This window comes from Stigmatopora nigra, chromosome 5, assembly GCF_051989575.1.
Source record: "Stigmatopora nigra isolate UIUO_SnigA chromosome 5, RoL_Snig_1.1, whole genome shotgun sequence".
Classification (NCBI taxonomy): Eukaryota; Metazoa; Chordata; class Actinopteri; order Syngnathiformes; family Syngnathidae; genus Stigmatopora; species Stigmatopora nigra.
The window spans coordinates 4,260,653-4,284,787 of record NC_135512.1 but is presented as its reverse complement, the minus strand read 5'-3'; the positions used below and the strand labels follow the sequence as shown (position 1 = coordinate 4,284,787).

General features: G+C 41.6%; 1 protein-coding gene and 1 long non-coding RNA gene across 2 annotated transcripts in view; one reads left to right on the top strand and one right to left on the bottom strand.

Moving 5' to 3' along the window:
* LOC144196315 (uncharacterized) overlaps positions 1–24,135 on the bottom strand; it is a 106,485-nt gene that overhangs the window by 29,889 nt on the left and 52,461 nt on the right. The gene's annotated exons all lie outside the window — the stretch shown is intronic.
* midn (midnolin) lies at positions 1,517–21,242 on the top strand. The gene is made up of 8 exons (XM_077716329.1): positions 1,517–1,983; positions 3,207–3,438; positions 5,233–5,320; positions 5,423–5,485; positions 14,505–15,047; positions 15,134–15,257; positions 15,370–15,693; positions 20,621–21,242. Exons 1-8 carry the CDS (start codon positions 1,911–1,913, stop codon positions 20,881–20,883), a joined length of 1,710 nt encoding a protein of 569 aa, XP_077572455.1. The 5' UTR covers positions 1,517–1,910; the 3' UTR covers positions 20,884–21,242.

The following is a 24,135-nucleotide window of genomic DNA, read 5'->3' as shown; positions in this document are numbered from 1 at the left end:
AAGGCAAGTTTGTGTGGGAGCTTCAAATACGAATAATTCTCTGGGTTTTAATTTTTAGTGTGAAATGATATTTCAACTATGTCCAAATTAAGTTAGTCTATCACTCATATTGCAATGAATGAGTGAACATCTTTCTCTTTGTTGAACTAAATCAGCAGATGCGAGCCGGAATGATCGAGATGATTAAAGATAAAAATGAAAAAAACAAGAAAGTGCACCGTGTGAGTTAAGCAAAGACTTATCTCAGCTTTGTTTGCACGTGGAGTCTATGGTAGATAACACCTGCTTTTTTTAGTTTAGTAGTTTTGTTGACACACTTTCTGTCTCACTCACTCACACACTAACACATAGATAGCATGATTCAGTTCTCAGACACTCACTAGGGGTAGTACGTGTGATGTCTACTCCCTGCTATGTTAGTGTTTAAACATTCTCTGCTGATTCTGGACACACTTTGCACCTCTCTTCACTTGTGTCATCCTTGATCGACATACACTCTGATCATTATGACAATTAATTGTAGGCATATCAATGCTTATTAGTACTTTATCCACATTCAGTAGCTCAGAAAACAGTGCCTATATCACCTTATTTTTGTCTTGCCTGAGTGTTAAATGACACATTGAACAGAATATGGCAGTTATTGAGTCATAGGTAAGATGCAGCATCTGAGTTTACAATACAATTTTCCCATTTTCTTTTGTGTCTTGTCCTTATTAAGGTCATGAATGAGGTTGTGGCAGTTTAGAATGGTGGTTTGCAGTACAATGGAACAAACAATCATTCATAGGAATACTCACACCCAAGGACAATTTAGTCTTACATCACCTATACATGCATGGAATGAAGTTTTTGGAATGTGGGAGGAATCACAGAACTGGTGTTTGGATCCATGACAGTTTATTTGAGAGCCAGACAGGTTAACCACTAGTCAACTATGTCTTTGGTTTCCTTGGATATCCCCAAAAACATGCAAGATAGGCTATTTTAACACTAAATTGGTATTAATGTGAACAGAAATGGTAGTTTTGTGTTTCTGTGCCTGTGATTGGCTGGCTACCAATTTTGGATGTAGGCTATTGTTAACCGGGATTGGTTCCAGGAACCCTGCGATCATTTTGAGTGTAAGCAGAACGGGAAATGAATGAATACATGGGATAATTATTTAAACATATGACTATTTCTGTTAAAATGATAAATTAGTCAAATGTTCATCAAAACAAAATCTAAATGAATTAAAAGAATCTTTCCAAGTCAAAATGGATTGCACATCTACCATTATTAATGCTTAAATATTTTTATTATATACCCTAAAATGTCATTTAAGCTTCTGTGCTAAGATACACAATTTATATTTCTGCTCTCAGGTATTTAACTCAAGAAAAGTTCCTGGAAATGACAAGTTTGTTTACAAGTGTACCTTGTCTCCAAGGGGCGTGGTTTGTCACCTACCTAGGTGACCTACCTGGTGACGTCACGTCCCACTTGCACGACCAGCACGTTTTTGTTGTTCTTTTGCTGTTAAGATTGTCCTGAAACGCAACTGTAGCTCTTTAAAGTCCTTTTTTAATGTCTGTGCGGGTTTGACGCAAAGTAACTGTGATCTTGTTGGACATTACGTCATCACCTTTGCACATTTCTTCAGCGTTTTAAAAAGCAGCTCCGGTGCCTTCCGGGAACAAGACGATCTTAAGAAAAGAAAAAAAACGAGCTCGTTATTGACATCACATCCGAGAAGAGGCTCTTTAAGAGGCGGCTCACCGACTCTCAGACTTTCTTGAGGCGAACAGAGTCACAACTCACCGGATCGCTAAAAAAGAAACAACAAGCGGAAGCTATAAACCACCTTGTGGATATTTCTTTTCATTTTTTTTTTAATTCGTTGCCATTCTCTTTGGTTTCTACTTTACATGCCAAAGCTGGGGGAACAAATTGGAAATTCTACTTCCACGCGAAACTTTGCAGTTTACGCCACGGTTATCGGTGAGTACGATGCACTTTTATTTCATTTTTAAGCATTTTTTTTTGTCTACACTGAAAATTCCCGAAAAAGCGTACTGACGCCAGTGGTTTGTTGTATTGATTTTTGTAGCTAAGAATCAATAATAATGCATGTTGTCAAGGGAGTGCCATGTAAATTGCGTTGTACGTTATTAACTTAAGCATCGATCGAGTGGAGAATGTCAGGCTATTATGTGTACTGTAAAACAAAAATCTCATTAGTAGGCACCTGGTGTTAATTGACACAAAATAACGTGGCCGTCTTTATTTAGTTAGTGGTTAGTTAATGGTCAAAAACAAAAGACTACATAGTACATCGCATCACATCATTTTTTATTTGAAATGTATAAAAATCAATAAGATACATATTTTTCCCTCATTTGGGAAATGTGAGTAGTGTTCAAATTTGTACAAATTAATTTGCTATTGTGAAACAATGAGTCACCTGCTGGTGTTGGTAGTGAACTTCTCGTAAATTACCACTGGAGGGCGACCGAGATCTTTTAACTTGAAAATAAGCCTAACTTTGCTTAACATTGACACACACAATGATTAATTCTCTATAAATATTACAGTTATGTGCCTAATTGGAACCCCACAATCATAGCTAGTGTTTGATTATATTTAATAAACAGTATTATCATTTCAACAGATTACTAGACTCATCATGATTATGCATAGGAATATTTAACTCTATCTTAATGCTATAAAGCCTACAGTTAACTAGCTCATGCAGGCGTATTATGTACCAAATGTGTTAAAATCAGAGCCTATTTTTGCGCAACATTCGCTCCTTGTGAGCTGTCATTTATTATGAATGGCTTTTAACTAGCTCTCCCTCCACGTGGGTGTACACCTCGCTCTCCTATTGGCCGCTCCCGGCTGTGCACTCTCGCCATTGGTCCGTTTAGCAGGGGGTGTGGCTTTTTCAGCCGACGCTGCATCCTTGGGATACTTTTTGTGTGCGCGACGCCGTTCATTGTCGCTTCTGGTTCACGGGTTCACAGCCCTATTTGAGCACCCAGTGGAATATACGGACTTTTGTTCGGCGTGGACGAGGCTTCCCTTCATCGGTGTTCGCCCATCCATGTAGCATTTTAGCTGCAGGGACGCTCTAGCCACGGATCGGCATCTTCCTTCCACGTCCGTCTACGTCAAGTCCGTCTCCGTCGCTCATCTTCCATCCACCGCCACGCGACCCACAGGTTATCGGATGGACCAGCATCCCAGTGCCCGGAGCTGCACCAGCCGCGGGGCTTCATCGTCCTGCGAGGCCGTCCCAGCCGAGCCCTCCATGAACCTGCACATCCACTCCACCACCGGCACCCGCTTCGAGCTTTCGTTGCCCCAGGAGGAGACCGTGGACGGGCTGAAGAGGAGGCTGTCGCAGAGACTTAAAGTACCGAAAGAGAGGCTCGCCTTGCTGCATAAAGAAACGTGAGTCAACATTTCACTATTTATACATGCTTTGTCAGGAGGATAAATCCATCATATAGTGTGTGGAAGTTGTTTTTTTCCCCATTAGTATGTAGACTCGTACTATAATATTCCTCCTGCAGTGGTGAGAAACCTATGAATCGCGGACCTTTCATGGAATTCAAAATAAAATCACATTTAATTAGATTGGATAACTTAACATGCATATACATGCATTTGATCATTGCATTGCTTTTAAGAAACTGAAACTAAAACCCTCTTATAATGGTTATATTCCTTCTGAACATGCATTTCATTCTTGCTTTGCTGGCACTGTCAAGCAATTTAAAATTTTACTTATGGTAAACCACTTCAAGATGATTTTTTTATACATAGAACATTATACAGATTCCTTGAACATTGTCAAATTCTAATAAATCCACATATACCACACTACAGAACTGCACTAACACTGAACATAAAAAAATGTCAAAAATAATTTTTCTCTCCTTCTCATAATATTCTTAAAGGTATTCCAGTTAAATGCGTTCATTCCCCTGCTTGCAAGATGGCATTAGGTATTCAAGAGTAGCTCTCAATATAATGCCGAGCAGTCATTTTACCACCTATCTAAATGTAGTATACTGAAATTAAAGATAATGATAGTTTATGCAGGTGTAACCAACGTTATGGCAGTGGTGTCGCAATTATACACAGGGGACGCGTCGGTCACTGGGAGGGTATTGATAGGACAGTGCATTGATTAATCCCTCCCACCTTCTAAACAGGGAGGCCAGAATGAATTAATAATGTTCGCATTGTGCCTCATATAAGCATCCAATCGTTTTTATATACAGTAGTTCTATATGTGATACATCCTCTCAATACCATTGCATGTCAAGTAGAGTTTATTGCAGTTTTTTATGTCAAGATTTCTGGGTTTCCATCGGAATAGCTCTGAAGGGTGGGTACTCCCTGGTGATGGTGGCTCTAGTCTAGTGGCTGTTCTCATTTTAAGTGGAGCGAAAACTATAATGCTGAAGCATTAGTGAGTGAGTAAATGAATGGATGAAGGCCAGGTTAAGAAGGGTTTAACAAATGCAAAAAGTAAACCGGGGGGCGGGTGTGGGGGTTTGGGTTGGTGGTGGCTTAAAATGCACACAGTATGTATTGTTTTTTTTTCAGACCTTACTCAACCTCTCATTGTAATTACATCAACCTTTTAAACCTGCCTGCCCCCACTATATATATATATATATATATATATTTTTTTTCTTCTTCTTTTAAATCCCCTCCTACCTTTTGTAACTGCAGACTAGCTCGCGAGGCAGTGCCACGGGTCTTTTGTTCGCTGGTGGGGGTGAAATTTGGGTCACGCCAGCTTTTCTTAGCTGCCCTTCACTAGCGTCATAGTCAGTCACGTGCATTGCATACATTACATGTGCAGGAAAGCAAAGTTTTAAGTTATTACATTGATCATCAAGCACTTTTTTTTGTTAAAGTTCCTGTCTACTCTGTATAGACTCCCCTGTAATACAGTATATATTTTAGTACCTTGAAAAAAAATGGTGCTTCTTAGTGTAATACACAATCTAACCCCAACTATCCATGGCGAGCAATAGTCAGAGCCTTGTGGTACTTGAAATTGAAATACAACAGGGTAATCAATACTTCCCCTTCACCCTTTGCTCCATTTCTAAACTAGTTTTGAAGTTAGGGCGCCCCCGCGGCTGATGGCTGTTTGCGTGTGTGTGTTTGAGAAGAAAGAAACAGTCAGCACAGTCTAATTATCTTGTTCCTCTTTGAATCTTGCAGGAGACTAAGTTCAGGAAAACTTCAAGATCTCGGCGTAACCGATGGGAGCAAGTTAACACTCGTCCCGACCGTCGAAGCTGGATTAATGGTGAGGCCATTTTTTCTTATCAGTCTATTGTTGGAGCACGTGTCATTGATTTTTCTTTTTTTTCTCTGTCTAAATATGATATTTTTCTTGTTTCTCTCACAGTCTCAAGCGTCAAGACCCGAGCAGTCAGTAATGCAAGCTTTAGAGAGCTTAACCGAAACTCAGGTAAGAAGAGAAGTCTGCTTATTAAGAGTTGATTGCTTCTTAGGCTTTGGTGTGTTGGATAGTTTATTTATTTTAAAAGGAACGGCATGAGATTTTAATGTTGTTTGTCTTGAGTTTCCAATGTGTTGGAATTACGATTTTTAAATGAGACACTGCCTTAATACTAGAATGTTCAAATCAAATCTTAAGGTAAATTAGAATGCACTATAACCTAACAACAGTCAATGTCTGACAATTGCAATCCACACGCTTCAAGGGCACTAACAATCAGTTACTCAGCATGTCCTGGATACATTTTGTTCAACTGCTGCACAAAATATTCAAATGTGCCATTTGTAATCGTACTACAGGTCCATAGTAAACAAAAAAATCCCCATAATATGCATTAACCAATGCTAACTTAGTTGTCAAGTCCAATTTACTGCAACACACATTGCACAAAAAGTACAGGTAGTACTCCACCACATACTATTTGTTCATTTGTAATTTTAATCACTATATCTCCTCAACAAAACTATCAGCTTCAAATATATCAGCCTACAGATGGCCAGTTTAAAAGAATCTTTTGACTACTGCCTTGTATTTGTGAGTAGGGCAGCAATGTCATTCCAGCAATGCAGTAGAAAGCGGATGAGCTACTAAAGCACAAGCCTCTTTCACTTGTCTTAATCTCAACCTCTTAAACAAGCACAACCAAAGCCTGGAAGATAAAAAAAATAAAAGAAGCGAAGCCCTACTGTATCCTAGTAACATCTGCGGTTTACATGGGGAAATGCCAACCTTTCTACCTCAGTGCTGATGCTTTCATGTAACCGTCACATGCGCGGGCAAGTTTCCAGGAAGTGTGCTGGAGCCGTATCCACTCATAAACTTGCATGCCGGATTGTAAGATAAATGACGGCTTCCTGAAAGCCAGTTGTGGGGCAGTGGGCCTAGACATGCCGCGCCTTAAGCGAAACAACGCCATCAGATTCTACAAAAAACACATACATGTCTTTTTGACTAGATCAGAGCATGAGTCAACCTCGTTGATTAATGGCGACAACCAAGCGAGACTTAACGCACTCCGACGACGGTGTGACGTAAGAAGCACGCTCATCGACTTCCTTTTGCGTAAATAGCACGTTGCACGCATGTATCCTCAGCGTTGATTTTGAAACTGATGATTATGCTCAATAGTTAAGTCCTATTTTAACATTAAGGCAATAGTACATTAGCTTGAAGTATTGTGTCTATTGCATAATGCTTGTCTGGTGACATCAGAGTTCATTTTGGCTTCATTTTTCCTCCCTGGTGTGGACTTTGTTGGCTATGGTAAGCGTGCGAAGCCTTAGCACTGAAGAAGTTGATGACTTCATATGAGTAGGTGTGTGTCAGCGGATGCAAGTTTGCACTTTACAGCAGTAGTTGGCTGCCTATGAGCACTTCATTTTTGCATCTTTATTGTCCGCTGATGCGTCTACTAGTGAGAATATTGTCTTTTTTCTCAGGATTTCCTTTTTTGACACATTACCAGTCATCCATGTGTGATTTTTCCATGGAATTTCTTTAGCTATGCTGTTATTGTGCTCATCCTGATTGCAAAATGGTGTCTTTATCAATGAAGTCAGCTTTGTTGCTGTGAAAAAAAAGATTACAATAAAGGCATTTGGCTGCTTTGGTGTGGTTTTAGCCACAGAAATTGATTCTGATTTATAATTCATGAAGTGGAACGGGACGATATAGATCGTGGAGAGATTTGATTGGTAAATAGAAACACCAAAGCTTTCTCTCATTTGACCCCACCTCCCTTTTTCCTCTTTAATGCTTGGGCTATCAAAAATCAATCAATGCACTTAGCTTTTAAAACTGTCTGACACGATAACTGATACGATCATACGACTGAAAATAGCCTAGAGGAAATTGTAAGCGTGTATTTGGGGGAGTCAGGTAAACTCGGATACTATCCTTATAAACCTTCCCGATTTGCAGGTTACTAAATAACCATTACTTGTATATTTGAGCAGAGACATTTGGTACCGGTATTTATCAACTCAAGATCCATAACTTGAAGGAGGCGAGATAATAAAGAATGGAAATTGAGCGCAACTGTTATTGAAATGAATTGGGGCTCTCCAAAGCAGCTATAAATTAAAAGCACTCTCTGCCTCAGTTTGACCGCGATGACAAGGACAATCCTTGGTCGCCTTTAATTCCTGCTCCTGCCACCTCACTAGAGACTCTCGGCATGACATATAAGTGGCATTAAGCCCTTTGCTTACTGACAGCCCTTCAAAGCCTCATCAACCTTATACAGTTTAATGTATAGATCGTACATATCCAACCCCAAAGAGAAGCACAGTTTTTAAAGATGTTTTTAAGAGGATTCCTTCTCCTGTACAGAGACTGAGAAGTCGTCTCTCTTAGGAAAAATAAAAATGGATGCTGAAAGTGGCATAACCACAATTTTAGGGCATTCATTTGCATCCACATCCTCTCTCCAGCTATTGATCTTGGCATTTGACAGAAAGAAAAGGATTATATATCCCCTCCTTCTCAGCACACAGGGGACTATTTGCTCATGGATGCACATTGATGTTGGAATAAAATCCAACCGGGCAGACATCACCATTCCCTTCCCCCCCATATGCAACCATTTCTTTGTTCCTGTCTTAAAGCGCCCCAATCTGACCAACTAACCAATCCTCCAAGGCGTCAAGACGATGTATAGAGTTGAGCTTGCCACACACATGATAGAATTTGATCTCCACGCGTCCATTGGCAGACCTCACCATCTTCCCCCCCGCCCCCCAATCAATGGCTTGACCTCAGCTTGCGATGCGAATTGACAAATTTCCCCTTGAACGCTAACAGATTGCTTTGTGTGGAGGCCATGTTTTGCCATCGTCAACTTCCCCAGAGAGGACGTTGTTACATAGTTGACCTCCTCCTCCCTATGTACACACTTGCTTTCCTCATGCACTTTCCTCATTTTTTTAACGCACTTCCTCCTCCACATAACTGGCACATTGACTTTGGCGTCTTTGTGCAGAGTGTTGCAAACTAGCATGATCTGAAAATCATCTTTAAGTGTCACCGTCAACTTGCCTGCTTTCTGCTTTGCCTTGTATGAGGAGTTGGAGGAGTGAAGATGGTCTTAAAACTCCAAAACAGGAATAAAATTATAGTTTCTCCTTATAGAATATAGGACTTTAGTGTCTTTTTTCAAGTGGTTATTATGTTTTTCGTCCCAGTCATGCACCTTCCATTTTAATGCTAGTTAATCAGCTCTATTGATACCAATGGAAATCATTATAATTGGATTTAGACAATGAATGACTCCCTGTATTGGTCAATAACATCTGCTCACTGCCATCATTTAAAATAAAAGCTTTTGTCATCTGTTATATTCTGTAAGAATGGTAAATTCTCTTTTTGTTAACTAAATGTGCGAATTCAAATAGAGATGAAAGACAATGCTATCATAATAGGAGGCCGCTTCTGAACTGCAACAGATGTAAATAGCGGCCTTGGAAATGGCGTTAATAAGACGATCACACAGCCTTTTTTGCACCTGTGTAATCCTTTTTGTGGTGCATTAATGCACAGCAGGATAAAGGAGTGAAGGGTGGTGGGGGTTGTGAAGGTGCATTTATTTGCAGGGGTGTCTATTCATTCGAACTGGGACGCAATTCTAGTTCATCTGGTCCCGTGTGTGTGTGTGTGCCTAAGAGAACAATTTCTTAATTTTCAAGAGTCGTGACTGTCATTGTTTTTCTATTCCCATGGTGACAACTGGGCTTTTGTGATTCAAGTAGCAGACATAGTGACCAGTGGGGCATACGGTGGGTAGACACAGAAAGGAAAAATATACATATGGTGGGCCTTAAAAAGTCTAATGAAGTCAATTAGATTGCTTTGTCATAGGAATCGAATGAAAAGTTACTTGTGAGGTTTTTCTTTGGGTTTACTTTGGAATTAGATTAGAAAATGTCTTCAGAATGGATGTGCATGAGTATATCAGTGTTTTTTTCCAGGCCCATGTAAATATTTTGACAATTGTCTTAGTTTCATGAACTTTTCAGTGTGTTGTTGTCATGTAAACGTAGCCTTCTTCCATCATACTATGACAACCAATAAGAGCCATTTTTTTCATATTGAGGCTGCTCCAGTTTCTGCTTGACTTGAGCTGAGACCACAAGGAGTGACTTTAGTGGGAACCTACCATATTTTCACGACTATAAGGCGCACCGCATTATAAGGCGCACCCTCAATGAATGTCATTTTTTCCATATATAAGGCGCACTGTATTATAAGGCGCACTGTATTATAAGGCGCACTGTCTATTTTGTAGAAAATGTAAGACTTTTAAGTGCGCCTTATAGTCGTGAAAATATGGTAATTGCGATTGACTTCCAGGTATGAAGCACTCACTACACAGTCACCTCTAGAGCCAGCCATTGTTGATTTTTTTTGATTTTTTTGTATAAAATCTTGCAGTGGAGGAGGAGCTATATGATGGAAGATGATGTAAACTAAGATGGCATCTGCATATTTAACAGTATTCTTTCAGTTCAGGCGTTGGTGTTTTTTTAATATCCGACAGTAGTGGTTTTTTGTTTTTTGTTTTTTCCATATATAAGGCGCACTGTCTATTTTGGAGAAATTGTAAGACTTTTAAGTACGCCTTATAGTCGTGAAAATACGGTAATTTAATCGTTCTGAATGTTATTTCCTGGCCATCCCTGTTTCACATCAAGGCAGTAATACTCATACCAGTTTTCTTAATGGGGTTTGTAAAGAGCCCCCGGTTGCTGTTAGGATTTAGGGCATGATGCTAGTCATTGATTTTATTTTTTCCCTTTTGTTCTTTCTTCTTTTTGAAAGCGCCTTGTTGCATCTTTAGCTTGTACATAAGTGCTAGAAAGCTGTCAATAGCATCCCGGGGCGATCAAACCCTCTCAGTCGATAGGCGGGTTAATAAGAATGGCTTCGACAGGTGAGCGGCTTCGTCGAAACCAGAATACTGCTGCGGAAGACAGCCTGTCCCACTCTCCGCCCTCTTGAGCTTCTATCCTCTTTTCTCCAACACAAAGCTGCTCAGATGTTCATGAATGTCAGCTAGGTGCTGCCAGCTCCCTCTGTCTTCCTCCCCTCCCCTTCCCCCCACCTCCTCGTTCCTTATCTCTGCTGCCGTACTTCGCTTAGTGTGCAAAGGAAGAACGACTGCAAATGAGTTCCTTGAACCACAGGGACCCCAATAAATAAAACTGTCAGCCAGAGATGTCGAAAGAAAAAAAAGGGAAGGAGCCAGAGGCACATCCTCACTGAATATTTCATCACCCACCACTACTGCCACCACCACCACCACCACCATTACCAATACTCCCTGACACCCTGACCCCACCGCCCGCATCCACCATCCCCTTTCTCCTGCCATCTTTTTTTTTTCAACCCCTCCTCCTCCTCCTCCTCTCACTGCCCCTTATCACGCTCTTCCCCCATTCCTGCATAGCAACCTCAGCCTCCCACCAAACAAAATACCAACACCTGAATCCAACAGCACTCTAGAGGGAAAATCAGGTTCTTCTTCTTCTTCATCAACAGCAGCTTATCCCAGTCCAATCACGCGTGTGTCTTCTTCAGCAGAAAGAAACCTAGTTCTTGCTTTTTTTGTGTGCCATCCAATTGCTGCATGTGAAAAGAAACAATGTAAAACTAGCTTCAAGTGAGGCCCCTCCGCCCGTTTCATTCTGAGTCTCTCATAACAAACCACTACAGAAGTTGCTTTTGTAAAGCTTTGGAATTCAAGTATGCTGCAAGGAGCACCAGTGGGGGGAAATAAAGGTTGTAGAGAAGAGCAGTATTAGTAGGAGGAGGGAGGAGAAGGCGGAGGAGGGTTTCAGACATGCCTAGAAGCCCCTCTTTTGTTTGCCTGTGATGTTCCAGAAAGCCCTATCTGCTGTTTGTCCTGACGTCAATGGTAGCCAGCCACGTTGGCTCTCTCTGGCTGAGCTCCTGAGAGCAGACAGGCATGTTTGGACTGGAGCTGAGCTGCTATAGCTGAGACCTCTGGGAATCATTCACTAGCCAGCTTGACAGTATACCCCCCCACCCCTCATACACACATATACACACACCTCATCACCTCACTACACACACATTTAAAAGACACGCTCCCCTTGTTTCCCTCTTAGAGTCTCTGTCCGTCTGGAAGAGGTTTGTTGCTACAAGATTGCTCCCGCCAGCAAGCACACTGTGCTTTATCATCATCCGCCCCTTATACCCCTCAGGAAACACATTTCAGGTGTTACACTTGGCTTAGACCCTCCAAAACATACCCCAAAAAAGAAAAATGCACACCAAACTGCCCTTTGTCCTCAAGATTTTCCATACCAGGCTACTCTGCTTGTCTGGTCTCGATCGGAATAGCACACCTAAAGGTTTCTTAGTTAATGCTCTGTTCATGTTTTATTAATATTAGTCATTGAAATGTCCTCTGTTATGTATATGTACATTTGCTGATTTTTGGCTGTTGAATTGTTTTGTCTAAAAAGGCTGCGGTAGTGCAGGAATGTGTGACTGGAGACCCTTCTATGAGTCAGACGGTGGTTGTTTGCAAATATTTTCACTTTGGAGGAAAAAAAAGTGTGAGAGGCAAAAAAAATGTCTTCATGGGTCAATGACGCCATAAATACTTCACAGTAGGAGGTTAAATATATTTGGAGGTGATTTAAAAAAAAAAAAATCAACCATGAATTATGGTTGTGAGCTCAGTATATTGCACATATTCTTAAATATCATGATAAAAATGATCAAAATCACCTGCAGATTGTGGCTCAGTTTCAGTGAAAAAATATCCTTAACAGCTACTTGCGCACAACAAATGATTGTCATACACTGACTTTTTTTTTACACATCTTTCTACATTGAGAGTTTTATTATATAAATCTTCCTGTAAGTCCTGTACAAACAGGTCAGTCCACACCAGGGTGGAACTCATCATGATGATACAAAGTAAGAAACTTCTCAAAAGGTTCCCACCCCTTCTTCCAATCTTCCTCTAACCAAACACCAGCTTTGACAGGTAGACCCCCCCAGGGCGTGTGCAATTGGCTGTGTTTTGGTCCAGCAATACTCCGTTCTCTTGACAGCTGCCAGTCAAATTCCCCAGAGCACCACACCCACCCACTTTCACCCCCTGGGAATGTACCTTCCCTCGAATTTGTGCCTTCTCTATCCTGCCCTTTCAAAGGCTATTCTACATGCACCGCCCAATCCTGCTTTTTCACACCCAGCCTCGGGCCTGCTGGGTTTGTCATCTTACCACAACAGTGTAGTCATGGTGGGTGTGGACTGTAACAACAAGACCCCGATAGACTGTGTTTACGCTCCCAAAATGTTGAATTTCTGCTTATCCAAAAGAATCCCTTGTATGCTGTGCTATTTTATTTAATCTGGATTTTACTGCGAGATAATGCATTTTTTTCTCCATATTTTTCATTGCATGTCAATACCAATGCGAAAAGGTCACATTAGAGGCTGGTGACGGTTGATAGACAATGAAATAAGCAGCCCTAAAAAGGGAGTGATTGAAGGCGGGCCCTGCTGATTCACAGGTTTAACCAATGGCCAACATTCTAGGCACATTCTTCAATCTTGCTCTAATCTTTGCTCTTGATTTATAAACCTTTTTCAATAGGTAACCATAAACACCAGAATCGTAGGAGAGTTGACAGCATTTATTGACTTTGCTTGTCATGCCTAATCAAAATATGTTTTTGCAAATATGGGCACTTACTCATGGCAACAAGGCATTGTTTTAGATGAGATCGTTTTCAAAAGACAAGGAATTAGCATTTCAATGTTTGCCAACTTAAACCCACACTGTGCATTGATGCCATTTTAAGCAGAGCATTGTCCTAGGAGAGAGAAATTTAGGCTTGGTTTGCTTTTCATAGTCTACTCTACTCATGTCTCTCCATTCTCATCCGCCTTCCTATTTCCTCTGTAAAGAAAAACATTCTCCTTCATCCCCTACCAACAAATTCTTTGTCACTTATAAGGATTGCAGACACTAGGGAAGCTTTTTGCCCTTTGAGTGACTTTAGCACTAAAATACAGTCACATGCACATATGGTTTTAGTCGTAAGTGGCAAAAAGATATAGCAAAGTCACATGAACGCAAAGTCCAAGACAACAAAACTCTTGTTGTTTAATGCCAGTTCTCCAGCCAAGTTGTGACAAGTCTGCTGTGTCTGTGTGGAATTCCTATGTGTCCATTCAGGCCATTATGGGTCAATCAACAGCCCTTTTTCCACACATACACACCCATTTTAGTCTCTGTCGCTGTAGTGAGTGCTCCAAACTTGGGCATCCCGTTCTAGATCCAACTCAGACAATTGTCCATTCTTTACGCTTGAAGTAGGCGGGGTGTATTTCCTGGACGCTGGACCTATTTTTTCAGGCCATAAGCCAGAGAGAAGGATGTCTTTTGTCCTTGCGCTGAATGACACTGCTGACTAAGAACGAACCCAAGGGCAGTGTGAGTGGGTTCTGTTTGTGTGTTTTCAAACAGTTGGCCTCATCCAACAGATGTAAATAGCTCAGTGTTACAGAATGGTGATTGATTGCAGGATTGGTCTACTGTAGAGCGTCTGTGTGTCCATGAGAGCGGGAGCTCAAAGCTCTGTTGTTTGTGCTTCAACGGCTGTCTACTGTTCATTGACAGAAGAGGAAGTCAACACGCTGGGGAGCTTCTCCGTTTTTTGACTGCAACACTTCTCTTTTGCCTATCCCGCTGAGTGTATATTCATCTGTCAGTTTGTTGCTAAATACTGAAGTAAACTTTGAAAAAGGGGCAAAGAACGACGATACACTTATTACAAATTTGGCAGACTTGCTTTGAATTTGGTTAGTCATTCACAGTAGCGGGGTAATGAGGAGGGGTTGCTAGCTCTTGACCAATTGTAAACATACCACTGAAGAAAACTGTCTCACAGTGTATGTATACAAAATTAAATCTACTCTCCATTTACAGGTCAGCGACTTCCTATCTGGACGCTCCCCTCTCACACTGGCACTACGTGTGGGTGATCACATGATGTTTGTCCAGCTACAACTGGCAGCACAGCAGTCTGGCGGTCCTCAGCTCCAGCACAGGCACCTGATCACCCGAAGCAATTCCGATGCCACAATGGGACAGCCAACAGGGCAGCCTTGTGTCCCTCAACCGCACTCCCATCACCCTAATCATCCGCACAGTCCCCATTTGCCTCAGCAAGGCCCTTCTACATCCACTCCCACTTCCACCAGCACCACAACCTTTCCTCTCCCATCTACACACCACCAATCTCTGCCCCCGATGTACCATCAATCCCCTTCATCGATTCCTCACTGCAGCCCGGCCACTCCTCCACATCCTGTTCGTTCACCACGCACGTCGCACGTCCCTGGAAATCTGTTCCGGACTACTCCCCATCACCTGCGGGACCACCACCACTACCACCAGCCTTCTTCTTCAGGCCAAGCAACCCATAACATGGCCCAGGCCAGCCCTGTAGCCCCTGTTTTGTGCCCTGAGGTAAGCTTAAATCATAATACAACTGCACAATTTTAAAACAAATCTTAAATATCACCTTAGAATGACATGACTTTATTTTTTTCTAGGCTAGTTGCAGCACCAACAGCCACAGTAGTGGAAGCAGTTCGTCAGCACGCTCCCGTAAACCCGGTGCCATCATCGAGAGCTTTGTTAACCACGCCCCTGGAGTTTTTTCAGGGACATTTTCCGGTAAGATTTATTAACGTATTTAACAATCAATATCCACACGCTCCTCCCCTCCATTGTATGATGGTGCTATCTGCATAGATGTGCTATAATACCCTGATCCTTAACTCCACAGGCACTTTACACCCTAACTGCCAGGACAGCAATGGGCGCCCCAGACGAGACATAGGTACCATTCTTCAGATTCTCAACGATCTTCTGAGTGCCACACGCCACTACCAGGGCATGCCACCGTCCCTTACCCAGCTCCGCTACCAAACCCAATGCGGCACGCCTAATTCGCCATCCCCGTCTCCGCCTCCCTCACCACCAGTGGTTGGCACAACTGGACTCTCTGCCAAAGCTACCTCTGTGCCTGCTGGCAACTCCAGCAGCACTCCACCAACCCTTCATCCACTGGTGCAGTGCCAGAGTCAGATCCGCATGTGCAAGCCCCCTGGTGAGTAATGAAAACATGGCATGGAATCACATACACACAAACAGACACATTAATTCCTTGCACATCCATTTGAAACCATCATTGACACAGATATCCCTGCTGTCACTTTGAAACGCTTTACAATTCCTTCTCTTGATCAGACTAATATTTTTGCCTTTTAAACTAAAAAAATATTATAGCTTGTGTTCTAATAGAGCAAAACAGAACAAAATGCATTTGCAATCTTCTCCAGAGTTGTTCAGTCAGGGTTCAACCTGTCACAAAGCAATTTGCTTTGTTTATGAGCATCACCCTGGGCAAATCTATGTTTGGAGTAGATTAGGCTTGGACTGCTTTAAGATTACAGAGGTGTGTACAAGTAAGAACTAGTTGAGCCAGAATAACGCTGGACTGCCCATGCCCAAGGCTAGGGCTGGTACAGGAGCTGTTGTTAAGATGACTTTCCAGCCTTAGACACTAGATTTGGAGTGTCAGACAGATGTCCACCTCAGATAACAGAGTGAGTCTGTTTTACAAGGTTAAGCTTAGAGAAAAATGCATTGTCTTGATGTGGTCTCCTTTTCTAATGGGGAAAATGGAGTTTGGTAAAGCAGTCCACTGGGTTCAGTCTTGAGGTCCATTGAATAGACTTTCAATCCTAGACTGACTTGGAATGTACAATTTTAGTCCAGCAACCTTCTGTATCCCACTTGGTGCCCTCACAAGTTTCTTGTGAACAGTTGGAACAACATATGCTTATTTTCCTAACTTAGGGAAGACCTTTTCCTCACTGCCTCCACCCCTGTTACTCCCACTCTACTCCCTTGTCCTGTGTCTACATCTGCACTCGACAGCCTACGCTATTGCACCCCCCGCCCCCCACTCTTCCCATTTGCCGTCCAAAAACAGCCTCGCCTGTAAAATCCATCTGTCAGTCTTCCCCTCCTCTTCATCTTTCCCTGCTTCGTTTTCCATGCCTGTCTTGTGCATCAACACTGTACATTCTCTGTGTTCATTTGGCCTTTAAATAGATTTATTCTGAACTTAAGCACTTGGGGGTTGTTAAAACTACAACACTAAGCCCCTCATTCATCATTCAGGTGTTAAATTCTGTTCGTCAGTCAGCCAACTGCCCACGGTTTGACCATAGTTTTCAGTAGAGGGAAGAAAAAAAAAAGAATGGGTGAAAGAAAAGCTTGTCTTGTGCCCTGTTTGGACTCTACAGTCCCTTGCTTCAACTAAACTTCTGGGAAAGGATTTGAATAGAGAACCAACTGAGCCAAACTCGGTGTAGCTCACTGAGACAATGAAGTCTGGTCTCTTTGTGATCACTTGCATCCTGTTCTAAGGGTGCCATTGACACAGTGTACCCGAGCAACCTTATCTGCAGACACCTGACAGAAGACTTACTGGATTTAACACTGCGGCTTAACTCCACTTCACAGAGGCCTGCTTCTATTCAGCCGCAGGACTACTAACCAGTCAGGTCCGTCATCCGCCTCAGTATGTGTGTATGCACTTATACTTGAGACGGGCCTCTTGAAAATGTCACATAGCTGGGTTCTCTCCAGAGAGCCTTTACCCTTTTCAACTGCAAGTTCATGTACGAGAAGGACAAGACGAGCGTAAATAAATAAAAAAACTTGACACGCCTGGCCTCAAATGCCTGGCTAAAAGCTTGGTTTCACTACTCTGGTGAAAGGAGTTGCTGAGTTTGAAGATTTTGCAACTCGGGCGAACTCACGGCCTGGCAGGCTGATTGTTTGATAAATTCCATTACTAGGGGGGGTGGACCTGAGTCCATGGAGCCCCCCCTGGCCAGCCAAAGCTATTGTGTTGGGGCCAGAGACAGGGCCTACGTACAGGGCACCAGGCTGAGCCATTGTGAAGTAGAGGAAGGGAGGGTTTTGGGATTATAGGGCTGCCTTTTAGCCCTTCTCCCACTGCAGCTGCCTTAGTTCAACACAGGCGTACAGAATGGACCTCTGAAAGCTACTGCCACCCCCCCTTTTCCGGATCTCTTCACCCCCGCTTGTCTCCTTTAGATTTGTCAGGTCACGTTAGCGTCCTGAATGAGCTAAATGAGAAGGGCGGGTGAGCAAGAATCTGAGATCTCGGCCTTTCTGCATTTTTAAGCTCCCGACTAGCTTGAACCGATTGCGTTGCACCCGTTATCCGCTGCTAAGACGCTGTACACACGTGCAAAACAAGCTCAGCGACCGGTGACGCGTTACAGCGTCGCTCTATTGAGCGGAAAGCCAGTCAAGCACATCAGGTGCCCTTTCATTTTCGACAAGGAGAAAAGAGGGGAGAATGCAAATTAAGTCGAAAAGTCATTGAAGAGCGTGTCCCTGCTGGGCTGTCAGAAGCCTTTCACATGCTGTCACAACGCTCATTTTAAACCCTACCCGTTTTTTGATGGGTGGCGTCTGATTGGCTGGTTTCCTGTTTTGTACTGATGTATAAGACATGTTTTTTTCCCCAGGTGGTTAGAGTCAATGTTTCAGAATGACAAGTTAAAGTCATTCAACAATCCAAAAGAAACTTGGAAGTCCTTGTTTTTGACTATATTAGTTGATGAAATCTGTGAATAATTCGTGCTTCTATTCAAACTTTTCATGATTTCAATTATTATTCAATATCTGTCCTTGTCCACAAAAGTCGAATACCAGTCCTGCATGTTAGACAGAACTTACAATGACATGATAACCCTTAATCCTCTTTGAATTCTAACTGAATGCAGCTTTCTTATCAACCAATTCAGTACATTAAAAGGCTTTAGTCCACTAAAAACTGTTCAATTTTGTCTACAACAGTAAAGAACCCTAAGCTGCTTTGCATTTCCACCATACTTGGCATCCCATTCTAACAAATTGGCTCCATTGACAATCATACAACAACAAAATAATACATCCAGCCTTCCATTTTTGATCACCTGTTGACTAACCAACAGACTCCAAGCATAGAAATTGCCATAACTACAAAGTGCCATAACATCCAGCATTTCAAAACCATATCAAAGTAAACCGCTTCTTCCATGCCTGCAAATGACCAATCTTTGCAACATTTTATATGAGAAAATACCATATTTTTCTCCTGTCTCTTTTTATCCTACTCTTCCTCCTGCCCTTCTCTCCATCTCACCCTTTGGTCTTATTGCTAGGTTGGGCTGACACATCAATTATTCATAGATTCTCCTCCTTTTTTCTGAGATTCTTGTGGCTACCACAGGGCTGTACCGTCAAAGCATAAAAGGATGAAATGGAATTGTTTGTCTCTCCCTTTTTTCCTCGCTACTTCTCTCTGGTTCCTCCAAGGTTATTGTATTCACGTCAACGCTCTACAGTCAGGCTCTAAGGCCTGCCAGCTTGCTTGCATGCATGCGTGTATGGTTCTATCCCTCCTAGCCAGCCCTAATAATAGCCCCTACTGTCATAAACATAGACTGGAGATCCCTGTGGCCAGCTGTGTCCGGCCCTAGCCGCCCAGGGCTCCGGTAGTGACGCTGATGAATGGTCTTACACACACACATGCCTGCACGCAAAGGCGTACATAGACTAGTTTTTGGTGGCTATCCAAAGCACATTCCCAAAACACTTGCCAAGCTAAAGGCTGTCGACCTCTTACTGCACCATCAAACTGCCGTTTATACTGTGTTGTTTCAGTCAGTGCTTTTTTAGAAAGTAGTATCAAACGTGCTGCTTTATTTCGAGACATAAGAAGGATGGAAAAAGCCTTGCTGTGATGTGTAGTCAGTAATCTTGCAAAGGGAAGAAAACGCTGATCATTGGCATCCAATGGCAGCCAATTTCCTATCCATAGTGACTTGTATTATATCAGCTAGGGTATGAAGCTAAGTATGAAGCCCACTTGGGGTCCACAAATCTTTATGGTGAGGCTTGGCAAAGAAAAGCAAGATTGATTGTGAAAACTGTCACCAGCAGACTCCACTCTCCTAACCCATTATGCCTCAGGGTGAAGAATTCCTTAACCCTCTCCTCTAGTACCCTTTTTTACACATAGCTAAACACATCCCTAGGAAGACGAAATAAGGTCACAGAGTAGAAATACAGAAGGAGGTATTAGGATGCAAGCGGTAGGACTGTGGGTCAATGATCTTAAAGTAGGAAGTTATAAAGGAATGGAAAAAAACTGAAGAAAAACCTAATCTCGCTCTCGCTCTCTCTCTCATGGCGTACAATTTCCATTCGCTTGCATTTTCTATTGAAAGCCAATAGCGTTGTCCTCCGCCTGAGATGGATGGCTGCACTAGAGCTAAGGTTTAATCAATAGGTCTTTTTAATTTGCCATCGATCCACGTTAAAAGCTACTGCGGCTGTTGCTGTGTGCGCGTGAGTGTGCATGCACTGTTTCACCCCCGTGTGTGTGTGTGTGTTTATATGGGCAAATTTGCAATGCCGGACCGGCGCTACAGCGAGGCATTGAACCGCAACGCTTTTCTTTATTGACATGAGAGCCCGTTATTTCATTATTTCATTCCCAGACAGATACTAATGGAGCTGGTCAATAGATTGGGATTCTGTTGCCTTTATTCTTGAGTCTTGTACATACAGCATACTTGTATGTGTATATATCATATTATTAATACTGAGGTATTTGCTAAAAGCCACGTGCACGTGACTGGGTGTCAAAATGAGATATGTCAACATCTAGATTCAGTTTCTGTACTTTTCAAAATACTTCTGAATTGGTTTGTAAATGAACACATAGCTCGGAATCCTTCATTTAATACATAAATGCATACTTTTATGACTGAAAATGTTTGGTTTGCTTCTTCTTTGGTTTCCTTTTTATGTACTAAATATGTATTGCTTCAGTTCTGACTTTGGTCACATTTTCCAATCTGAATTTGGTCACATATTCCAATCTGACTTTAACTTTGGTCACATTTTCCAATCTAACTTTATCTTCTAATCTCCCAAACCAGGCGACCGAGTCCGTCAGACGGAGAACCGTGCCACTCGCTGCAAAGTGGAGCGCCTACAACTACTAATGCAGCAAAAGCGACTGCGCCGGAAGGCCCGCCGAGACCAGCGTGGCCCCTACCACTGGCTACCCAACCGCAAAGCAGGCCGCAGCAACAGTAACAGCAGCGTATCCAGCGAAGGCTCCTTGGATCTGGACTTTGACGACTCCGTATGGAAACCCGAAGTCAAGGCCGACTTAAAATCCGAGTTCGTCATGGCCTGAGAGGGAGGCATTGAAAAGATAAGGCCTTGGAGACTTCATTCTCATCTTTCACAGTACCAGGACCTTGTCTGATGCATGGATTTTGGACACTTGGGGTACAGACTCACAACCTTGAATTTGAGCATAGCAGAATTCTGTGGGGTGTCGTGGGATTTTGGGGGGGAAGGAGGGGATGTTATTGTGTGTTTTTGACAAATACGGACGGTGATTTGAGCACCAAGTGGACTTGCTGACTGGACATAAGTACAAGATGCCTCAGTGTACACCCCCCAACCTTCGAAAATGGCAGATCTGACGAACATTTTGGAATATTGCGACGGGCATTCTTCACTGATCTCTAAAATCACTCAAGCAGTCCACTTCTGACCTGTTACAAGGCTAGTTCAATGTCTTTTTTTTTTTTAAATGTACTATTTTATCAAGCAGATAAAAAAATGTAGCATTGTTCACAAAGCATTCAGGTTTTCATAGAAGAGTTCAAACATTGATTTGCACAGGATTGAGTTCTAACTAGCGTGCAGAGATAATATGGAAGGTTTGATATCAACTTTAGCTATTGGGACTGACTTAATGATAAACAGAAAGTGCTTTTAGATAGGAGGTATTCAAATCTTTACATAAAAAAATGAAATAATACATTTAATAATGGGGGAGAAAAAAATAGAAAAATCTATTTTTTATTTTTATTCTTATCTTGCTGTTTTCAAAAAGCAGCAGCCATTTTTTTGGCTTCATGGTTGAACCAATTCACATTTAGTCAAAGTTCTTAGCAGTTTAATGTCACGTAAATGGAGGAGATCGTACACATAAATATGATAATTGGAAAAGTACATATATATTAAACTGGCGTTTCTCCTCCCCCAATATTTTCCATCTTCAAGTTTGTCCAATCAGCTAGCTCCTTTTTTTAGAACCATTTTCCAATCCAATCCTCCTTGCAACTCTTATTTTTAGCGGTAAAGTGTAAGGGGGGAAAAAAAGTGTGATCCGTATGTTAACTAGTGCCTCCACAAGGACATCCATGAACATATCACAGTTTTTTGCTGCTACACACTTGACAAAAAAAGGACAACAAAAAAAAGTGGCAGAAAGTTTTCTTTGCATGCGGATGATGACGCAAAGGTTGAATGGAATAGAATGGAAATAGAGGTGAAGGTTCACATGCATGAATTAAAAAATATATATATAACAACTGCTGCTTTTGTTAAGGTTTTTGTAATATTTACTTGTGTGTTTTGGGGAGACAGGACAAAAAAAAACATCCTTCATTAGTATAAACGCTAACCAGAAAAGATAAAGTCAAGTGTGCAACCCCCCCCCCAACTGAACATTCCTGTTAATGATCTTGGAACCTCATCACGAACCGAATATCTGCCCTTTCAATACTATTAAGCCCCCTTTTTCATGACAGGACCCCAAGAAACATGTATGGACGTGCTTCCCAGAGACTTAAGTGGAACTTTTTCCACTGGATTTAAATCTGAGCGCGCTACCATGATTGCACTCCCAAGAGATTGCAGTGAGAGATTATCTTTCTATAGGGTGAACCTCATCTTTTTGGTTAAGTGGCCTTACCTTTCACAAAAGAAATTGGGGATAACAGGGACGGACATGTTTCCCTTTTTTTGTTTGTTGTTTTGTGTCGACATATCAAGGCACCATTTTCTTAGCCCCTTTTTTTACACTGCCTGTAAGGTCAACTTTGTTAAATGATGATGGAATGGGGCAATTTCCGATTTTTTAGGGGTGTAGTTTTTCCCTGTAAAAGCTGTCAGCATTTGCCCCCACCCCTCTTTCTGTGATGCAGTTGTGTACAAATTTTCCCCTCACAGAATCAGTTGTGAAAAATAATTGCCCGTGTAGCCCAATTTATACTATGTTCTTTTCAAATTCCCAAGACTTTTGGTAGCATTATTCGGATTTGCAAGGAAAAACTAAACTGGCAGTGAAAGAGTTAAATCAATACAAGATATACTTTTTTGGGGGGTGGCTAAATGCTGGATTTGTATGCAGGATGTGCATAAAACAGGTGAATGTCTCCCAAGGTCAAAGGGCATGTGTTGTTTTGTGTTTTTCGAGCTGGTGAAGTCTATTATCTCAAGGCTACTGTGCCTTAAAATGTTGCCCTGGCGTTGTCTAGAAAAAGTTCATCAATGAACGTTACTATTTTGTCACCTCACGTCCCTGCAAAAGATTAAAAAATGATTAAAAAAGGCTAAATTTGACTAGGTTATGCTGATAAAATGGCACAAAAGAGTCAGAAAGGTCCTCTAAGGACCACATGCACTTCCTTTTCTCCCCCCTTGGAACCAACATTACCAAAAGGACAGTTTACCCTACTTGCCCATTCACTCCCTTTGTCAAATTCTATTTATTTTCTTTTTTTGTATATGTATGAACTGTACTCTGTTTGTGTGCCTCACTTCTGTGTGGAGTTGAAAAAGATAAAAGATGACAGAGCATTACAGAGAGGGATTTAAAAAAAGGAAAAAAGTAACAAAAAAAAAACATGACGTCAATGAAATTCCTGATCACAACAGTTTTCAGTTGCCTGTTTTTTCCTGTAGCCAACTATTGAAATTGAACCGGATTCAAGGATACAATTTACAATGTTCTAGCTCTTAGACCGGTGTAGCACATGTGTGACTGTATTAATTTATAAAACCAAAATGGTAACTGTGAATTACGTATTTCTTTGTGCATTTTTTTTAAGCGGGAGGGGGAAAAAAAACAAGGCAGCAGCAGCTCTTGCTCGTGTCTGGATTTTCTTTTTTTTGGGTGAAAATATAACAGAAACAATGTTTCTCAAAAAAAAAAAAGAAAATATATATGAATATATTTTTTTTCTTAAGCAATACATTTCAGTGTGACTTGTGATAGGACATTTTTCTTTTTTTAGGTAAGAAATAAAAATCCAAAATGAGAATACATGCTTGTATTTGAGTGTTTATTATGTCCACATTTAGTAGCATTGAGTTGAAAGTATTGGTTTGAGAGCCATAAACAATTCATATTTTCAAACATTATTCCTTGAGAGTCATACTCAGAATTTAAAAGTCAAAATACATGAAAATGTGAGCATTTATTATTCATACCACCACTTTGAAAGTAAAAAAAAGTCTGAAATCTTTTGAGAACATTATTTCACTGTTGCTAATCAATGAGTATCAATGAGACTATGCATACAGAAGAGTAATGAAGAAAAATTATGATTTAAAAAGGCGGAGAGCCATATACACCCTTCAAAAGAGC